This window comes from Salvia hispanica, chromosome 1 (genome assembly GCF_029641045.1).
Source record: "Salvia hispanica isolate PSC_SH4W2 chromosome 1, Shi_PSC_v1, whole genome shotgun sequence".
Lineage (NCBI taxonomy): Eukaryota > Viridiplantae > Streptophyta > Magnoliopsida > Lamiales > Lamiaceae > Salvia > Salvia hispanica.
This window is the reverse complement of record NC_142692.1, coordinates 51,805,813-51,825,317: the sequence shown is the minus strand read 5'-3', so window position 1 is coordinate 51,825,317 and position 19,505 is coordinate 51,805,813. Positions and strand designations below refer to the sequence as shown.

At 30.8% G+C, this 19,505-nt stretch overlaps 1 protein-coding gene across 1 annotated transcript; it reads left to right on the top strand.

Annotated features, from left to right (window-relative positions):
* Nucleotides 1-18,118: 18,118 nt before the first annotated feature.
* LOC125219762 (heat stress transcription factor B-4-like) lies at nucleotides 18,119-19,446 on the top strand. Its single transcript, XM_048121816.2, has 2 exons — nucleotides 18,119-18,487; nucleotides 18,559-19,446. Exons 1-2 carry the CDS (start codon nucleotides 18,239-18,241, stop codon nucleotides 19,195-19,197), a joined length of 888 nt encoding a protein of 295 aa, XP_047977773.1. The 5' UTR covers nucleotides 18,119-18,238; the 3' UTR covers nucleotides 19,198-19,446.
* Nucleotides 19,447-19,505: the final 59 nt, after the last annotated feature.

Sequence of the window (19,505 nt, the reverse complement as noted above, 5' to 3'; positions counted from 1 at the left end):
GTTAATAGAGTTAGCAACTTAAAAGGTTAACAATTGATCACATCTCTAGAAGAACATGGGTTCCAAATATTTACAAATAAAATATATATATTCAATACAAAGGTCGCATGAATGCATGCAAATTGCAAAGCTACAATATCCTTATTCCCTATAAAGCTGGTGGTGTGTGTGTGTATTCTTTTGATTTATGAGTGGGGCATTCTGATCTACTCTTCTAAAACTTCCACTTTATATATCTTTTAGAGCAATGGGATGATTGTACTCAAATTGTTCTGGAATCCAAATATTGCACTCTATGCTCTGCCAAAAATTCTACTACTTCTCTTGAATAAAATATTGTAGGTCCATAAAGCCAAATCTGTCACCACCAACAAAATTAATTGTTCATGAGGGACCTCTCACCTCCCAAACCCATGCACTTATTATCAAATTAATAAACGTAGATTAAAAAAAAAAAGATGTTACAAAACAATATTACAAAACTAATAAAGAAATTAAACCATACTATCAACGAACTCGTTTATTTTATTTTTCGTCTATTGTATTTTGCTTAATGATATAAAAATGGGCATATAATGGCAGTGCAAACTTTTTTTTTTGTTTGTTTGCAAGGAATAGTTAAAGTCGAGAATCACATATATATGTATATATATGCATTGACATCGCACCTACTTGTAACTTTAATTAGCTGCACTACTTGGAAATTCTGTTGAGCTATATACTAGTAGTTCTAAACACATCATTATCTTTATCTTCTCCCTTCTTTTTTAATCCATATTTCTCTTTTTACGAAACTGTGTTTTTGGTCCTTATCTTTTCAAATTAAGAAACCTTTGATATTATCTAGACAAGAGATCAGTATTTAATTGGGTGCACTTAATTAATTTCACTTTTCACGTAACAATTGTTTGATTTTGACTTGGTAAATACCAAGAAATATTCTAGTATGGATATATTATATATATATATATATGGATAATGCTACGTGGCCATAATGTGGCCAGCCACACAATGGCATTTTTGTAAATAATTATAGTAGTTAATGTAATAAAATAATAGTAATAATTAATGCTAAGTTGATTTTACACAATAACCCTTTTCCACTATTTCGATAAATATTAAGAGTAGTAATGACAAATATATACACCATTCTCTCACCATAATAATAATGACAAATATTTATTTCCAAGAAAATTAATGATAAGTCTTTAAATTATGTGCAATCTTCAATACTTTAAAACAAATATATATGGATATATTAGAAATAAAATCATATTGTATGCTTGCATATAGTTGATATATTTTACGCTAAGTTAAATAAGATTAACTAATCTTGTACACAATGTTACTCCTAGCTATTCTATTTTGTTAGCCATTTTTCGTGAATATGCAATGATATTATATTGTATTGCATATCATAAAATTACTTAATATTATAATTATATCAAATAATCGAAAGTTTAATTTCATTTATACATGTCACATATTAATATTATAAATAATTGGTATATTTAAGATACTACTAGAATATTCCCACAATATATTATGTAAAATATATAATATTATTACGTTACAAAAACTACTAGAATATTATTTAACCATCATTATTGCCAAAATAACTATCATATGACATAATACAATTATATACCAATAACTAAACTTATTAATAATAATAATAATAATAATAATAATAATAATAATAATAATAATAATAATAATAATAATAATAATAATAATAATAGATAAAATGTAAACTTATATGCAACACATCTAAAGGTCATGGTACTAATAGGGTGAGTTTGGCCATAAATCCGTAATGATATATTAGTAGCATTATATCATTATTAAGTTTATTAGTTTCATATACGCATTGTTTTTATATTTTTTTAGTAGGTATTATTATTATATATCATACCTTATTTGAATATTATGATATTACTTTCTATTGTTAGTTAACATTCTCATTACTAATATACGAGGATATATTAGTCTTTAAAAAATTGTTACTCTCTAGATACATAAATTTCAACAATTAAACATTAATTATACAGAATTTTAATAATTTTTTAATATTATGGCGGGCCATAATGTGGCCATAATATATATATGTCCGTGTGTTGTTGAATAAAAGTATAGAGTGAAGACAATATTCTAGAAATTCGTGTGTCCTTGTCAGTCCCTCTTCTTCCATTCTCAACTAACTTCTCCACTTCTAATTTCACATTCACGAGGACATTGGTGCATCTATTAATATATACTCCTATATACTAATACTATAAATAACATCTACGTGTGAGGAACCTAATAAATGAAAACTAAAAAAATTAGTCACTTTTTTGTTTAGACTGTATATTTTAACAAAGCTAAAAATATACACGGTGTTTGTTCGTTAATTCTTGGAATTTTTTACAAAAAATTAACATTAGTTGTAATTTTATAGAAATCTCAAAATATTCATTTTTGAATTATTTTTTTTTCGCAACTACCAATTATTTTAAATTTAGTTGTGAATGTGTGTTCAAAAATTTTTCAACCATCCGCTGGCGAGTATTGGACAATTAAAATAGTTTGTACCTTAGAGGAGAAGTTTCTAAATTATTAGACATTAGTAATTGAATTTGTCGCTTTCTTTTAAATGTAATTAGTAGATGATGACTCGTATAAGTTCTTTAATTGACGAATTAGTAAAAACGATGAAAATCTCCAAAATTATCCCAAGACTTGTTCTTGTAAAAAGCAAAAACACAACTAAAAACTACAAACTAAAAAACACTACAACAATAACATAAAAACACATACATTGAAACTTAAATAAATATTACACTAAAAAGGATAGGTGTTCCATCCCACAAAAAGATAGAACAAAAATAGAATGGACGAGGGGGATCGAAATGGAAGAAATTGAGGAGTGAACAAATGACATCTTGAAGATCGAAGGACCTCCACCAAAAAGATGATGGCAACCCTTGGCAACTTTCATCCAAGTAACCATTTATATCGACTCACTCGCTAGCTACACGACACTAGGGTATACTTTCGTTCAAGCTCCGCCACTAGAGGTATACTCTTTCGAGCTCCGCCCCTAGGGTATACTCTCACTCAAGCTCCGCCACTAGCTACATGGTGCTAGTTGTGAATTTACCAAGTGGCTAACCCCGGGCTAACACAAAGTAACCATAGCCCGGCCATGGATTTTTCCAAACATTCATCTCACCCAACATGGGGAGGGACTCTCACAAAGGAGACACTCTTTTTCTAAACTCAATCTAATCTCTAATCTATTACAAAAGATACAAAAGGCCCTATTTATAGATATGGGAGATTGGGAGATGAAAAGTCACTCAAACTAGGGTTAGAATATGAAAAGGCACTTCAAATTATTCAAAATCCCGCCTTTTGAATTCTTCCCGGCACAAAACACCCGGTCAGGTGTTTTCACATAATAAAACACCCGCCCGCGTGAACCTTCTGGAGCCTCCTTTGCTTGACTGCGCGATTTTCGTAAAATGACCATAACTTCCTCATCCGAACTCCGATTGAGTCGTGTAATATACGCACGCGAAGCTCTTTCGACGATGAAGAAAATGGTGGTCTTTGACGAGCATTTGGACATCATATGGATAGGCGAATCTTTGCTCGAATCTGACCCAAGTTGCGGCTTGACTCTTTGTCACCTCTTTCACTTAACTCTCCTTGGTTTAGCGCTACCCGGATTCGTATCAAAAAACGTCATTTCCTTGTAGCAAAAGGTGATGCGGTCACCTTGGCCGCCCCCACACCCCGGCCCGACAGTTTGTGAGGGGGTTCAATCAGGGTACACAGCGGCCCGTTAGAGAGGAGGCCTTCAACCCACTGTCCTGACAGGAGCCCATCTCCCAAGGCCTCACACTTGTGCCTGAGAGATGGAAGCTCCCACACGCCAGTAGTGGGATTCGAACCCAGCTCCTTGTAGCAATATCTGCTCCCCCGGAACCAACTGCGCTAAGCCCCTGCGGGCAAAAACGTCATTTCCTGTCTATTAATCACCAGTCGGTGCATGATTTGAAGGGTTAAAGCCATGAATTTTGCCTTCTCTGTATATACATGCTATCAAAAAGGCTTAATCCCAATAATGAGAAATACAATCGTATACTATTACTAACAAAAATAAAAAAATATAGTACTAGTATTTATTTTAAAAAAATAATTTCGATCATTAGGGACAGTGTTAATCATAGTTATTACTTTTACTTTACTCAATTAAAATCAGTAGTAATTAATTTCTTATGAAAATCAATAATAATCTATCCGGCCTTTCCAAGCAAAATCCAATGTAGTAGTGCAAATGATATAGCGATAATAGTGCCTTTTTGTTGGAAATCAATATATCATCAATCTTTATGGCCCCAATCAACGGCTCTTAAAATTCTACAACATATGATGAGATGTTCATTACCCTAATCCGAATCAAGAGATTTTTCAAAAACGATACTAAAAACATGAATAATTATGAGACATTGGAAACTTTGAATTATTGGTAGATACTAGATAGTGATGATAAATGATAATGCTACTTTTTAAGTATGCTTTGTTAGTAAAAAAAATTGGACGTGAGATGTGGGTCTTCAATACTGCATGAAATGATGGTGAAGATGATCATGGAGGGACCCCAATTTTATTTATTTATATTCACTATTTTTTTTTGCAATTACAAATTTGAAAGAGGAAAATCCCTTGGATTGGGGGAGAGAAGTTGAAGTTGGAGCAGCAGCCTTGAGGAAATGTGGGCTCCAACAATATTTGTAAAATTACAACTTTCTTTTTCTTTTCTTTTTTATAAATTTAAATCTCTCTCCGAATTAACGTTTATGAGGCACAGTATAAAAAGAAGAGAAACAGAAGGAGAGAAAAGAAAGGTGAAGTGCATGTGATCCAACAGCCTTTTGTGTTCCCCTATTATGTTGTAAAATCACATTTTCTTTGCTAAAAACCCACCATTTCTATCTTGTCTTTTTCTTAAACGCATCTCATTTTATTTGGTTTTCTTTTTACGTCGTTTAATTCGATCAACACAGTCATATAATATAATCAAGTGATCAACACAATCATACAATTCGATTAGCACATATCGTACAATACAATCAACATACTCACATCACAACATATATTAAAAACTAAATCAGCATATGTTAGAAACTCAATTTGCATATTTTATAACCTAACAGTATATTAGAAGCACTATAAAAAATTTATAAAAATACAATCAACATATATTACAAGCTCAATTAGTATATACAATATTACACATCGTAATTAGTACTTCCTCCGTTCCGTGTTAATAGAGCCATTTTTCTATATTTGAAAGTTCCAAATTAATTGAGTCGTTTCTATTTTTGACAAAAAGTAATTCTCTATTTTTACGTTATTCTCTTTTCATCTCTCTTATTTTCTTCACCATCTATTTAACACACTATTCTGGAATGGAGAGAGTATATATTAAAAACTCTATCAATATATACTTAAAATAATCAATGGGAAACCAATAAAACAATGATATAGCCCTTAAACGATCACAGATTGCCAAATTTCATCATGCAAAAATAGAAGTCATTCTGAGATCGTCTTCCAATTTCAGCATTCTTGGCGTCGTTGACTAGATATAACTTGTATTAATTGTTTAAAACAGATTGATTATATACATATTGGACATGTTGTATATACTATTTTTTATCAGGGTTAAAATAAGATTTATATCCTTAAATAGGTGTATTTAGTAAACAAATTAATGTAGGGGTAATAAAGTACATATACAAAATATAAATTTAATTAAAAATATGATATAATATATACTTACCATTTTAAGTATTATGGCTTGGAGACATTATGTCTCCAAAACATTTTCCTTTTTATAATGCATATACAGAGTTTCAATAGTACATTACAGAATGTGTATGTACATGTGCATATTTCATGTCGTAAAATTACATTGATTGTTTTAATCAAATAATTTATCTAAATATAGACAATTAGAATTTCATTAGAATCTTTATAAATTTACATTTGATTTAATATATGGTATGTGAAAAAAATATCAAACAAGTTATGAAAAAATTAATATTTTGGGATGTTTTAGGATAGAGAAATTTTGTTTCCAGATTTATGATAAAGATGACTCATATACACAAAGACCTGATTTTGAAATTGTGTGGTCCAAATTAGTACTTCATTCTTCCTGTAAAAAATATTTCATTATTTTTATAGTTTATTCCATTAGAAATGTCATATTTTATTTTTAATAAAAGTAAATCATCTTTAATACATCTAACTATCTTCCCTATTTGCAGTTACTTGAATTACCATTTCTCTCTCCCATCAATATATTTAAATAATTGTACATCTTTTTTCTTTCCATTTAACACATTAAAATTATCTCCTAAAATTTCGTGTCATCTTATTCTAAGTATGACATATTTTGTAACACAGAGGGAGTACGTAGTTAGCATTAAGATATGGTTATTACTCCCTCCGTCCCAGATTAAGAGTCACTTTTTGCCATAAAAGTCCATCCCAGTTTAAGAGTCACATTTAGTTTTATCCATATTTGGTCATTCAATTTTACCCCATTATTCATCAAAATTACATCAAAATGTCATTATCTATATTTAAATAAACCAAAACAAAAATTAAAAGTCAAAAGGGACCCACCTTCAACCAACTTCACCATCTCACTTCATTTATTACACACTCTACCATCTCACTTCATTTATTACACAGTCCACCATCTCACTTCATTTATTACACTCTTCAACTCTTTCTTAAAACCCGAGCCATAACAATAAGTGACTCCAAATGTGGGACGGAGGGAGTATTTGAATATGTTTATGTACAAAAGCTATCCGGTTAGAACTTTATTAAAATGAGAATTTTGAGGACTGAAAATCATATCAGTTTTCTGATACATAAATATTAGTTGGTATCACAAAACATATCAATTCCTAATTCAACTGTGTTCTAACTTTAAGAAATGTTCTGAAATGAACTATCTCCTATTTCAGTTTGGATGCTAACTTCCCTTATTATGATAACTACTACTAGGGTTGACAATTTTTGGCACGACACGAACTCGCACGAAATTAATGGGTATGTGTCAAAGCTTAATGGGTTCGTGTCCCTATCGTGTCGACACGATAAAAAAAACGAAATTTTTTTGTCGTGTTCGTGTTACACGTTAAGAAATAATATTAATATATTTTAATATTATTATTTTTTATTTATTTTAAAATTTAAATTAGGTTTAGTTTAATGGAGCACTTAGTATTAGCGTGAAAATAAATTTTTCATTTTTCATTCTAAATCACTTTTCAGTTTAGGGTTTAGCAGCGCCGCAACCGCTCTTGTCTCTCTCCGTCTCTAAATTATAGTGTCGTTATTGTGTCATGTCATATATGTGTTGTTATTGTGTCTTGTTGACCCAAACTGGTTCGTGTCCTTAATGGGTTCGTGTCTGAGGATAGCAGGTCGTGTTCGTGTTCGTGTTTGGAGTTTTCTTAACGAGTCGTGTTCGTGTTTGTTGTTGTTGTGTCGTGTCGTTATTGTGTCGACACGATAATGACAAAACACGCACAATTTGTCACCCCTAACTACTACCATTAATGATTAGTCAGATCTGGAAATCGACGACCAAAATCAAATTTAGGCGATGTTAACTCCAGTGCAAAAATGTTAATCAGGTATATTGATGTTAACTCAGTGTGTAAATAATATCAATCGGAGGTATGAATAGAAAATGAATTTTATTAGTTATAACTAACTCTTAAAAAATATCTCATAACTTTGGATTCATATATGTAACTCAATTTAAACTATATTTTTTAACAAAATATATACTCCCTAAGTCCCATAAAAATAGAGACTCGTTCTATTTTGGCTCCTCCCATAAAAATAATTCATTTCTATTTTGGGTAAATAAATTTCTCTTTAATGTGGTGGATGGACCTCATTCTCCACTAACAATATTCTAATCACTTTTTCTTTCTACTTTTCTTCCACTACTAATTGTGCATTAAAGTCCGTTTCATCACAAAAGTCTCTATTTTTATGGGACGGAGAGAGTATCAAATTAAAGGTAATTTTATAAGGATTCCAACGAGTTCCTAATTGCATATGTTCGGTTATTAAATTTGATAATTTTATTTAAATTTTCTATATTTTTTATAATTAGGTTAATGTTAATACATACTCTCTTTATCCACCATTTAAATAGCCATTTTGCAATTTTGGGTTGTCCACGATTTATAGAATCATTAACTTTGTATACTCTCAATCTATTATTAAACTAATACTCTCTCCGTCCTAAGGTACTTGGGGCATTTCTTTTGGGCACGAGATCTAAGAAATTGATTTGTTAAAGGTTAAAGTGAAGAGAGGAAAGTAAGAGAGACGAAGAGAGAGTAAAGTAATAGAGGGAATGAAGTTTTTAATAAAAAAGGAAATGACTCAACTACCTTGGGACGGCGGGAGTACTAAAAATGGATCCCATAGTTCACTCACTTTCTCTCTTTACTTTTTCTTCATAAAGTCAAACAATTTCTTAAAACACATGCCGGTCAAAATGACTCTTTAAATGATGGACGGAGGGAGTACAACATAAAATGTCAATCAAATTGTGTTACATATTCAAGTTATTGATTTGACATTTTTGCTATATTGTGTTGACATCACGAGAATCATGAAACTTGTCATGTACTCCCTCTATCCTCGAATAGTAGTCCCGTTTTTCAATTTTAGTACGTCCATGAATATGAGTCTCGATTCACTTTTACAATAAATGGTAATAAGGTCTCACATTGCACTAACTCATTTCAATCACATTTAATTTAAAACCAATATATACAAGTGAGACTTATATTCCACTAAGTATTTTTGACCCACTTTTCTTAAAATTTCTTAAAATCCATACCAATCATAAATGAGACTCTTAATGGTGGACGAAGTGAGTATACGGAATGACATTAATACCCTTTTATATTAACAAATATTTTTCCACTGATACATGACACCTTTTTCAGATCATTATATTAGATCTTTAAAATCTTACAATCCAAATTTAGTACTAGTAGTTATCAATTGGGAGGGAAATAGCTAGCAGTAGATTACATCTCTATAATCAAGTCTTATGTGCTAACTTAAACCAAATTTGGATAGCGGGGTTTTAAAATCTAACGCCTAAAAAATTTACATGCGGCTTCTGTCTTTTTCTATAAATATATATTAAGGTAAAGCCATATTGGTGAATTTGTCAAATACAATTGTTATGGTAATCATGTATATTGGTCAATTCTTGATCTGAATCAATCTTTATCGAAATGGATCTGCATATTATTGAAATTAATTACTATATATTTCTTCCGTCTTACAAGAATATGCACTCTTTCTCTTTTAGTCCGTTCCACAAGAATATATACTTTTCAATTTTGGAAACTCTTTTCCCTTTAATGGGGTTGGACCCATTTTCCACTAATAATACTTTAAGTCATGTTTGGTTGTCAGGGTTCTGTCTGGGAAAGTAAGCTGATTCCTTAAATTTTAAAATCTTGTGTTTGTTTCAATTTTTTAATCAAACTGGGAAAGTAATCAGAATCCCAGAACAAGGAAAGTTAGTACAACTTTCCAGGATTCTGAATCCTAACTTTTCTTAGGTATTATTTTTCCAAGTTTTAGGATTCTTACATATTTAATGCAATATATAGCTTTATTATTATTATTATATTAATTAATGTTTCAACAATAATTTATATTATAAATCATACTTAATTTCAGTATAATAAATATTATTATTAAAATTATCATAATTATAACTATATTATAATAATATTTAATATCATGTATTATCATAGTAATAATTAATAATTTGTTAAAAAAATAAAATATAATTATATAATATAAATCATACAATAATAAATAATAATTATTATTTTATAAATTAATAATTAATCAATAAAATCGTATTGAAATTTAAAATTATAAAATTTAAAAATTATATCTTTAAATATTTTGGTTATAATAATAATAATTATATATATTTTTATAATTATTTATGACTATAATATAATACTCCATGTAACTAATAATACAATTATATTATTATATATTATGATGGATAATTCATATTTAAACTATCCATAGTAATAATAAATATAATAATGTAATTATTATCATTTATAATTAATAACTTATTAAAAAAATTTATATTATTATTCTTTTTTATAAATAAAAATAATAAAAAGTATATTTTTAGTTAGTGTTTAAATCAAATATAAAATTTAAAATCTTGATATTTTCCAAACGCAGGAAAATAAAGTTATTAAGAATCACATTCCGTGGATTCATTTTCCTGGGAATCATTTTCCTTGCAAACTTTACTTTCCCGTCAACCAAACATGGCCTAACTACTTTTCCACTCTATTTTTCTCTTACTTTATCAATTTATATTAAAATCCGTGTCGAATCTAAAGTGCATATTTTTAGGGGACGAAAGGAGTATTGCAGAAAAAGATTATGTATTTATTGCAAATGAATTTGTATTCGGTCAAGATGAAGTTGTATAATAGAAACCTATACTTTTATTTTATTCCGGAGTGAACTAATAATCTCCATTTTACTTAGTTGTATTTTATGGTATATTGTTATAGTAATCATGATTTTGTTTACTTCTCATAGTTGTTAGGATTTGAGGATTTGATTTAGTCTATATGACTATACCAGTTAGAATTTGTTTTATTTCCCAAATATCTTTCTTTTGAATGTATAGGGAATATTTGATCATAATTAAGAATGAATAAATAAAATATTATTCTCATTTTGGCGTGAAACGCCTTCCTTATTCTCATTTTTCGGCACAGTATGATACCTTACCGAAAAATTTATGTAAGATAACAGTATGAATTTTCATATACCGCGGCATACCGAAATTTGGTATGTACCGTAAAATATAAATATTTTATATTTTCAAATTATAAAATCTATTGTGAAATAAAAATATAATTATATATAATATGTTAAATATATTTATTGAATTATAAAATATATATAATATCCTACAAACTCAAATATTATATTTTCATTGATGTTGAAAGTTAAGTGTACCGCAAAAGTACGATATACCGAATTCGGTATGGTATACTGAAAATGAAGTAAGATATCGGTATGGAAATTCGTTATACTGAAAATAAGATATACCGAAGTTCGGTATACCGAAAATTTTGGTAAGGTAAATGTATAATTTTTTCACACACCGAATTTTCTGTAAGTTATTTGGTATGATGGTTTCGGTAATGTATACCATACCAACCCACCGCTATATAAAACAATCAATACCATTAGTTATGGACATATACTATATCTATATAGCATTGAAAATATATAAGTATACCAATTAGGGGGAGTGATCAATTACTAACTTATTAGCAGTCACAAATTAAGACCAAATCTCAGCCATTAGATTAGGAGATCTAGTGGTTGAAACAATGACACATGAATTATATTTTAAATTAAAAAGATTATTAAATAAACTTAAAGGGTATTAATGTCAATTCTTATACATGGTAGTTAAAATTAACCACTTTTTCTCTCCTTAAAATCATCTTAAAATTTTAAATTTACGTAACTCTTCCAATTTAAATTATTTTTCCTAAAAAAATATATCAAATCAAAGGTATATTCATAAGGATCCTAATAAGATCTCAATTGCATATGTTTTGACGATGATCGGATGATGAAATTTTATAATTTTTTATTTAAATTTTCGTATATGTTGATAATCAAATTTTATATCAATAAATGCATCAAACAATCTCAATATAATGCATGTACAATATCAATTAAACTGTGTTGATATTTTCTGTTACTTGTGTTGAGTATCTCATATCATTGTATTGATATTTGTAATGCAATATAATGATATAAAAAACCTTAAAAATTATTATGTTATAACAGAACGACTATTTTACTCATATATTGATATTTTACCTACTATTTATTGAAATACGTGAGCTTTAATCTCATCCACCATTTTAGGATCTAATGATGTAGAATTGGTCTTAGTCGTGGATTGTATACTATATGCATTTTAACCTGACCCAATTAATCAATACGTATCATTAGTTATATAAATTACACTATATAACATGAAAGTTACAAATATAAAAAGCTCAATTAATATATTTGATTTTAATTTTTAGGTATGAAATGAAGAATCTAATACTCCATATTTTAATGTGGGCATATACAATTAAGAATTCATTAGAATTCTCGTAAAATTACATTTAATTTAATAAGAATATATTTTTATAAAAAAAATAATTTAAATAGAGAAGTTACATGGAATTTAAATTAATGAGAAATTTAAGGAGAGAAAAATGGTTAATAATGCATATATATTATAATCATAAATTTTCTTTTTGTCAAAATATCATTTCAATGAATCTGAATTAAAATACAGATCTTGTATATTTTTTCCGTCCCATTAAAGTATGCTATAATGTCAAACGTAGTTTTATAATTTTAATGATACGCATGGAACTACGGTGGAATCGATCATCCCCCTTTCAACCTCACCTAGAGCCCTTCCTAGCTACTTAAGCTACACCGAGTGTTATAATTTATAACTACCGAATTATGATTTGCTTAAACTATTAAATAAACCGTGAAAAAAAGAACTTATATATAATTAACTCAAGGTGGATTACCCAATTTGATTGGAAAATAAAAGAAAGAAAAAGAAAAGAAAAGAAAAGAAAGGGAAAAAGAAGCAAGAAAGATAAATAAAAGAAAGACTACTCTTGTTGTTCTCGCCTTTTAATGCATCTCTAAAGAGTGTTAAAAATTGCTTTCTCTTATTGAATAGAAAGAAAAAATAAATAAATTGAGCGATGCAACCTTTTACCTTTAGCACGGAAAACTCCTTTTGGACCTCTATACATACATAGATAACATGCTATTGAATTTTCTTTGCTTTTCTAGTGTTTTTTCTTAAAGGGACTTTTGCATGGAGACTGTCACTTTTATAATTGTAATTTATCCCATTTAATTGTTTCTGTCAAATCTAATCACTACCCCAATATTAATTTATCATTTTTCTTTTCTCGATATTTATTCGTTGCCTTTTGATACCCTAATTTGTGGTGAATAATTTTGTATCCCCAAATGGTTGATAAATAGTTTTGTAACGTATTTTACTAATATTTTAAATCCCTTTATCCATACACAATACGTAGCAGTAAAATGGTTACTGTGTATGTGTCCTGGTCTAGTGATAAAATGATTAATATCTAAAAATAAAGATTTTAGATGCAAAACCATAGTGGCATGTAGTCTTTAATTTGTTCATTTAACTAACCGTTATTCAATAAGGGGTTTGGCATTTGCTTTGCCCTCAATATTTATATCACTTCCCATCTTCCTCGTGCCCTTTTATGAAACTAGCTAACTAGTATATATGCAACTAGTACTTATTAATTATTGGACTAATATTTATACCACCCCACCCCCTCGTGACCACCAATTAATCCAAATCTAAACCAAAGCATGCAACCTTTTATAGCAAGACCTTCTTAGACCACACACTTAGACCATGCCTTGAAATAAAAATCAAATAAATCCTTTTAAAAACACACACACGCCATATCTATGCACCCCTCTCTCTCTCTCTCTCACACACACACACACAGACATGTTGATAGGTTTGGCCATAACAATGGACAAAAGAGTGTGTGAGAGAAGAGAGAAGAGAGAAGATTGTGTTGTGATTCTTCGTTTGGTTTTTTAGTGCTAGTCGTTTAGTTAGGCAGGGAAAGCGTGCCATATTTTATTACTCATACCACACACTAACATGTGTTTGAGTGAGAGAAAATTTTAGGTTTACTAATTAATTAATAGTATTAAATATTTTATCGATATTCTGTCCAAGTGGTGTTTTTAAGCTGTCTCTCCTAGATATTCCCATAATCCCATTATATAAGCATGATTAGTGCGTTTGATTAACTTCGTATCACTATCACGTGACACTCTGCGCTTCATTTCTAAATTCCACTGCCCCCTTTAACCTTAGAATCTTCTTATCTTCTCTTTCCTCCTCCCCTCTCTCTCTCTTACAAAAATTAATTATATGTATATTTTATATATAGTATAAACTATGAATTACTTTTAAATGATAAAATTGGTGGTGAAGTATGGTGAATTGTTTTATGAGAAATGATGAGTTCTAACCATGAGATTCAAACTCAAGAAAAATAATGAATCCTCGTTGATCTTCACTAGTATGTCTATATTTTAAAATTATCTATTATTTCAATCTTTTCTAATTTATTTTGTAACGTAAAGAGTGAGGTTGGTGGGTTGGGCCCCTCCGGATCCGTTGTTTGTGATGGTTTCATATATTGATTACTAATATCTTCTCTCCTTTTTCTTTTATTTCCTATCATTTTCATTTCGATATTTAAAAAAATTGGAAAATATATAGTATAATAGTATATGTGAAATGGAACATGGTTTTAAAATTGAGAAGTAGTATCCATTTGGACCAAAAGTGAGTCCAAGAGACAATATCGGCAACAATAAACATGTCGACAGAAGAGGTTAAAATTATTGGCATATGAAACACCTCTAGATTGATGCAACATGTGAGATATATATTCCCCTCATATATACATAAATAAACGTATATTTGTGTGAGTGTGTGTGGCGTCATGTGGTCATGTAACATGAAGGAGAGGAATAAATAAACAAAAATCCAAAGAAAGTATCACGAGAAGGGCATCGATTAGTGCAGAAGAAAAACCATCAAAAATGGAGGGTTTTTCAGTCTCCATGTCAGCCGCTGCAAAAGCACAAGTGAGGGAGAAATCAATTGTGTTTGTGTGTGTGTGAATAAACTCAATTTCAAATCTATGATAAAACAATAATCTATGCAACCAAATTTTGTACAACCAAAAATTGATTTATTTGAGAAAAAAGTAATTTATTTATGCATTTAATTAAAAAGTATATACATATATATATATTGTATAGGGAACGTGCATAATATTATGGTAATTGAGCATAATTTTTTAAATTTTTTTGAACCATAAAATGTAATTAATGCATACTTTAGTTCAAATTTGAAAAATAATTGAGAAATAATTCAAATATAAAAATAAAAAATTGAAAATGAGACCAAAGACTAATAAATTGTATTTAATTTGTTAACTAACTATATTTATGATTTTATTATTTAATTAATACTATTTTGTAGCTAATATAATCTTGGTTTGGTTGTACAAAATTTGGTTGTTTATCATTACGATAAAAACTACTTTTCTTACAATTGCGTTTAAGAATAAAGGATTTTTTCTGTTTGGAATTTTTATGTCGGAAATTGAATATCTGACACTGTTTCTTCTCAAGTTTCAAAATGCACTTGCAAGACAAAATATTACATCATACATTTATTGGCCAATTTAAGATAATTGAATGGTGAATTAATTCATGCATCTCTTCTTTTCATTGAACATGATGCCCATGTTGAATCTAGAAACTCTTTACAGGCCAGAGTTGCATACATGTTAATTCCCACTGAAAATAGTCTATAAACATTGACTTTATTAGGGTTTTAATTAATGTTTTTCACCTCTAGTTATAATTAATTAACTACAATTAAGATTAACTTAGAGCTGATCCACAAAATGTATAAATTGAAAATTCAAATATAATTCGAAATTAATTTCTCAACCCAATACAAAAATGCTGTCCCGAAAATGTGGCCATTTCCCCCCACTAAGAGCATTCAAATCAATAAGGAATTCACGTTTAAAGGGAGACAAAATAATGAGGAAGAAGAAATTAATTAAAATAGGTAGGATTGTGTATAGAAAATTTGGCTTCTTAGGCAAGCCATCAAGTAACAGCAAGTTCAAGAAAGGTGATATTAGATTGTCCCACAAATTAGGCAACATAGGATTGTGAGATGAATATTGGAGAACAGCCACAAAAATTGAAAAAGATAGTTTATAATCATAAGCGTGGGGAAGTATAACATGTACATTACCTTTTGCTCATTATTATGAGTATCGCACTGCCATCATCAATATAATCAGTTTGGTATCTTGCTCAAATTATTACTCATCATTTTCCTATATTTTCACTTTACACACGACCCATTTTCACTGTCCCTACTCCTACTGTAATTCATCCAAATTTAATCACAGGCTTTTGCTTTTTGTGCCACCATGTAAAAATTGGATAACAAATTAAAATAAATAATTTTAATCTTCACCACATTCTAATCGCCTGCTAAAGTTAAAGCTAATCTGCCTAGATCGTGACTTCAACTCATTTAAATCAATGGTTTTCCCTGTTCTAGAAAAAAGTGGATACAGTAAGTATAGTAGTATTATACTCCTTCCGTCCCAGATTAAGAACCACTTTTTGCCATAAAAGTCCGTTTCAGTTTAAGAGTCACTTTTAGAATTTTCCATATTTGATCATATAATTTTACCCCATTCTCCATCAAAATTACATAAAAATATCACACTATCTACATTAAAATAAATCAAAACAAAAATCAAAAGTCAAAAGGGACACACCTTCAACCAACTCCACCATTTTACTTCATTTATTACACACTCTACCATCTCACTTCATTTATTACACACTTCAACTCTTTCTTAAAATCCGAACCATAACAATAAGTGACTTCAAATGTGGGACGGAGGGAGTAGAAAACATTTACATTACTTTTAAGTTTTAATATATCAAAGGATATTTATTTCCCATAGTATAGTTGAATTTTTGAAAGAGGTGATGGTTTAATATAATCATTTATGACTGGGCCAAGCAGAATGTACTTCAATTTCAATTCCCTCTATTTAGGGCTACAGTTTAGATTTTATTTATCTTCCTAGAATGGCTACTCCTTTCTTTCTTTTTTTTCCCTTTTTTTTTTTTTTAAATTTTGTCTCTTTTTTTTTACTATAATTATCGGAGTATATGTGACTTCCGATTTTCTTATTTTTGTGCGATTTAGATATAACGTTTGCTTTTACTTTTTGTTGATTTTTATATATTCTAAACTATTTTTGTAAGGGATGAAACTTGGAACAATATACGGTCTCAAAATTATTATGATAAACTTATAATTAAACTCAGGCAAGAACGTGTTGGTAATAAGGTTAATGTTTTTGGTTTGTTATGTCAATATTAGGAAATAAAGGTTTGGTTATAATAATGCATATTGTTAGTCTTTGATGTATTGATCATATGAAAGGTTTATGCCTTTAGTTTCTTATATAAGTAAATATAAATATATTGGTAGAAAGTTTTAAAATGAATAAATCGAAAGTGATGAGCCAGGTCAGCAAAATTAGAGCCAAATATTGCATGGTCAAAGATATATTTCTGGGCAGGAAAACAGAAGGCATATATATATAGAAAATGCATGATTGTTTTATTGAAGTTTGGAATATTTCTGAAAGAGAAGAGGAGAAGGGGAGAAGAATGAATGGAGGAGGAGAAGAAGAAAAAGAAGGAAAAAGGGAATGTCGTCACTCCAAAAATGTACAGGCTTTAAATCCCATCACGTAATTCCATACATACATACATACATATACAATTATACATCCATCTTGGGGATTCGTAAATGCGTGCCTCTCTCGCGCGCCATTAAACAACAACCACAACCCTACAAAAATACACACACTCGTTTGACGTGAACTCACTCCACTCCACTCCACCACCTTCTTCTTCTTCTTTTTCAATTTGTATTTCTATTCAAATGACTAAATAGCCCTTCATAATGATTGGGAAAAATTGCGAGGAGGAATTAATTCTGTAGGACAGAAGAAAACAAAACTATATATCCAATATTGAAACAGTGGCATATGATAGTCCAGCAAAACAGCAGTATCAGTGTTTAAAAGATGAAAAGACAAACAAAAAGAAGAAAAAAAAGTTAAATATTTTCCTGAAAAAAGGACAAGGAAAAGGGGCGCCACAGTCTTTTAATTTGTGCCACCACTCACCATAATTTCCCTTTTTTTTTTTTTCCAATAATAAACAAAAACTAGTATAACTATTAATTAAAGAGGGAGATACATAGATTGTCACGGGTTTGTGTTGAAAGACCCTTAATTATTTCACAAAATCAGACACATATTCCCCTCTCACCACTCCCCCGAGGTATAAAAATTTGCACCCCTCTCTGGCAAACTTGAAACCATTAGTCAAAATGGCTTTGATGATGGATGGTTGCGATGGCATACTCATGTCCTTAGAGTCACAGAAATCCGTTCCGGCGCCGTTCCTGACGAAGACGTACCAGCTGGTGGACGACCCCTCCACCGACCACATCGTGTCGTGGGGCGACGACGAGTCCACCTTCGTGGTGTGGCGGCCCCCGGAGTTCGCCCGCGACCTCCTCCCCAACTACTTCAAGCACAACAACTTCTCCAGCTTCGTCCGCCAGCTCAACACCTACGTATAATATGATGCCATACCACATTCATTCAATTGTGTTTTTGCAGATATTCATTTTCTCATTTTCTGTAGGGTTTCAGAAAGATCGTCCCGGACCGATGGGAGTTCGCCAACGACTTCTTCAAGAAGGGCGAGAAGCACCTCCTCTGCGAGATCCACCGCCGCAAAACGTCTCACCCCGCCTCCCCCGGATTCTTCCCCTTCTCCAGCCGCGTCAGCATATCCCCGCCTGATTCCGACGAGTCTCCTCCGCCGCCGCTGCACGCCACCGGATATCAAAACTCATTCGCCGCGCTGTCCGAAGACAACGAGCGGCTGAGGCGGAGCAACACCATGCTGATGTCGGAGCTCGCCCACATGAGGAAGCTCTACAACGACATTATCTACTTCGTGCAGAATCACGTCAAGCCTGTGGCGCCCACCAATTCCTTTCATCATTCTTCTTCTCTACTCATTGGAAACCCTAGAAAAATCCCCAATTCTATTATCAACGCTTCCTCTTCTCCCAGCAAGAGCAGCCTCACGGTAGCGCCCCACACCGAGCCACCACCACCGCCTCAGTATCGGACGAAGCTCTTCGGCGTAGCGCTCTCTTCTAAAAAGAGATTGCACCCCGAATACACCTCCGCCGCAGCCGCCACCACCAACAAGACAAGGTTGGTTCTTGAAAAGGGCGATTTAGGATTCAATCTCATGCCTCCTTCTCCATGAAAAAAAGGTGTTTTTGTTTTGTTAGTTGGTGAATGCGTGAGTGTGTGTAAATAACCGCATTGATGCAGATGGGTTTTGCTTAGAGTTGAGAGATTAATTAATTACGACGATCGATCATCATACTTTTTCTTTTTTGTTTAATTTGAAAGTTTGAAATTAGGGTGATGATTGGATCTCAACTCTTGTATGTTTGTCTGGGACAGATTAATTAATGCTACAGCCTGAAACTGAAACTTATCTTTTTTATCAGTTGGAGTGAGAGGAAAACTCAGACAGCCTACAGCCTGGGGCAAAATTTCTTGTATTTT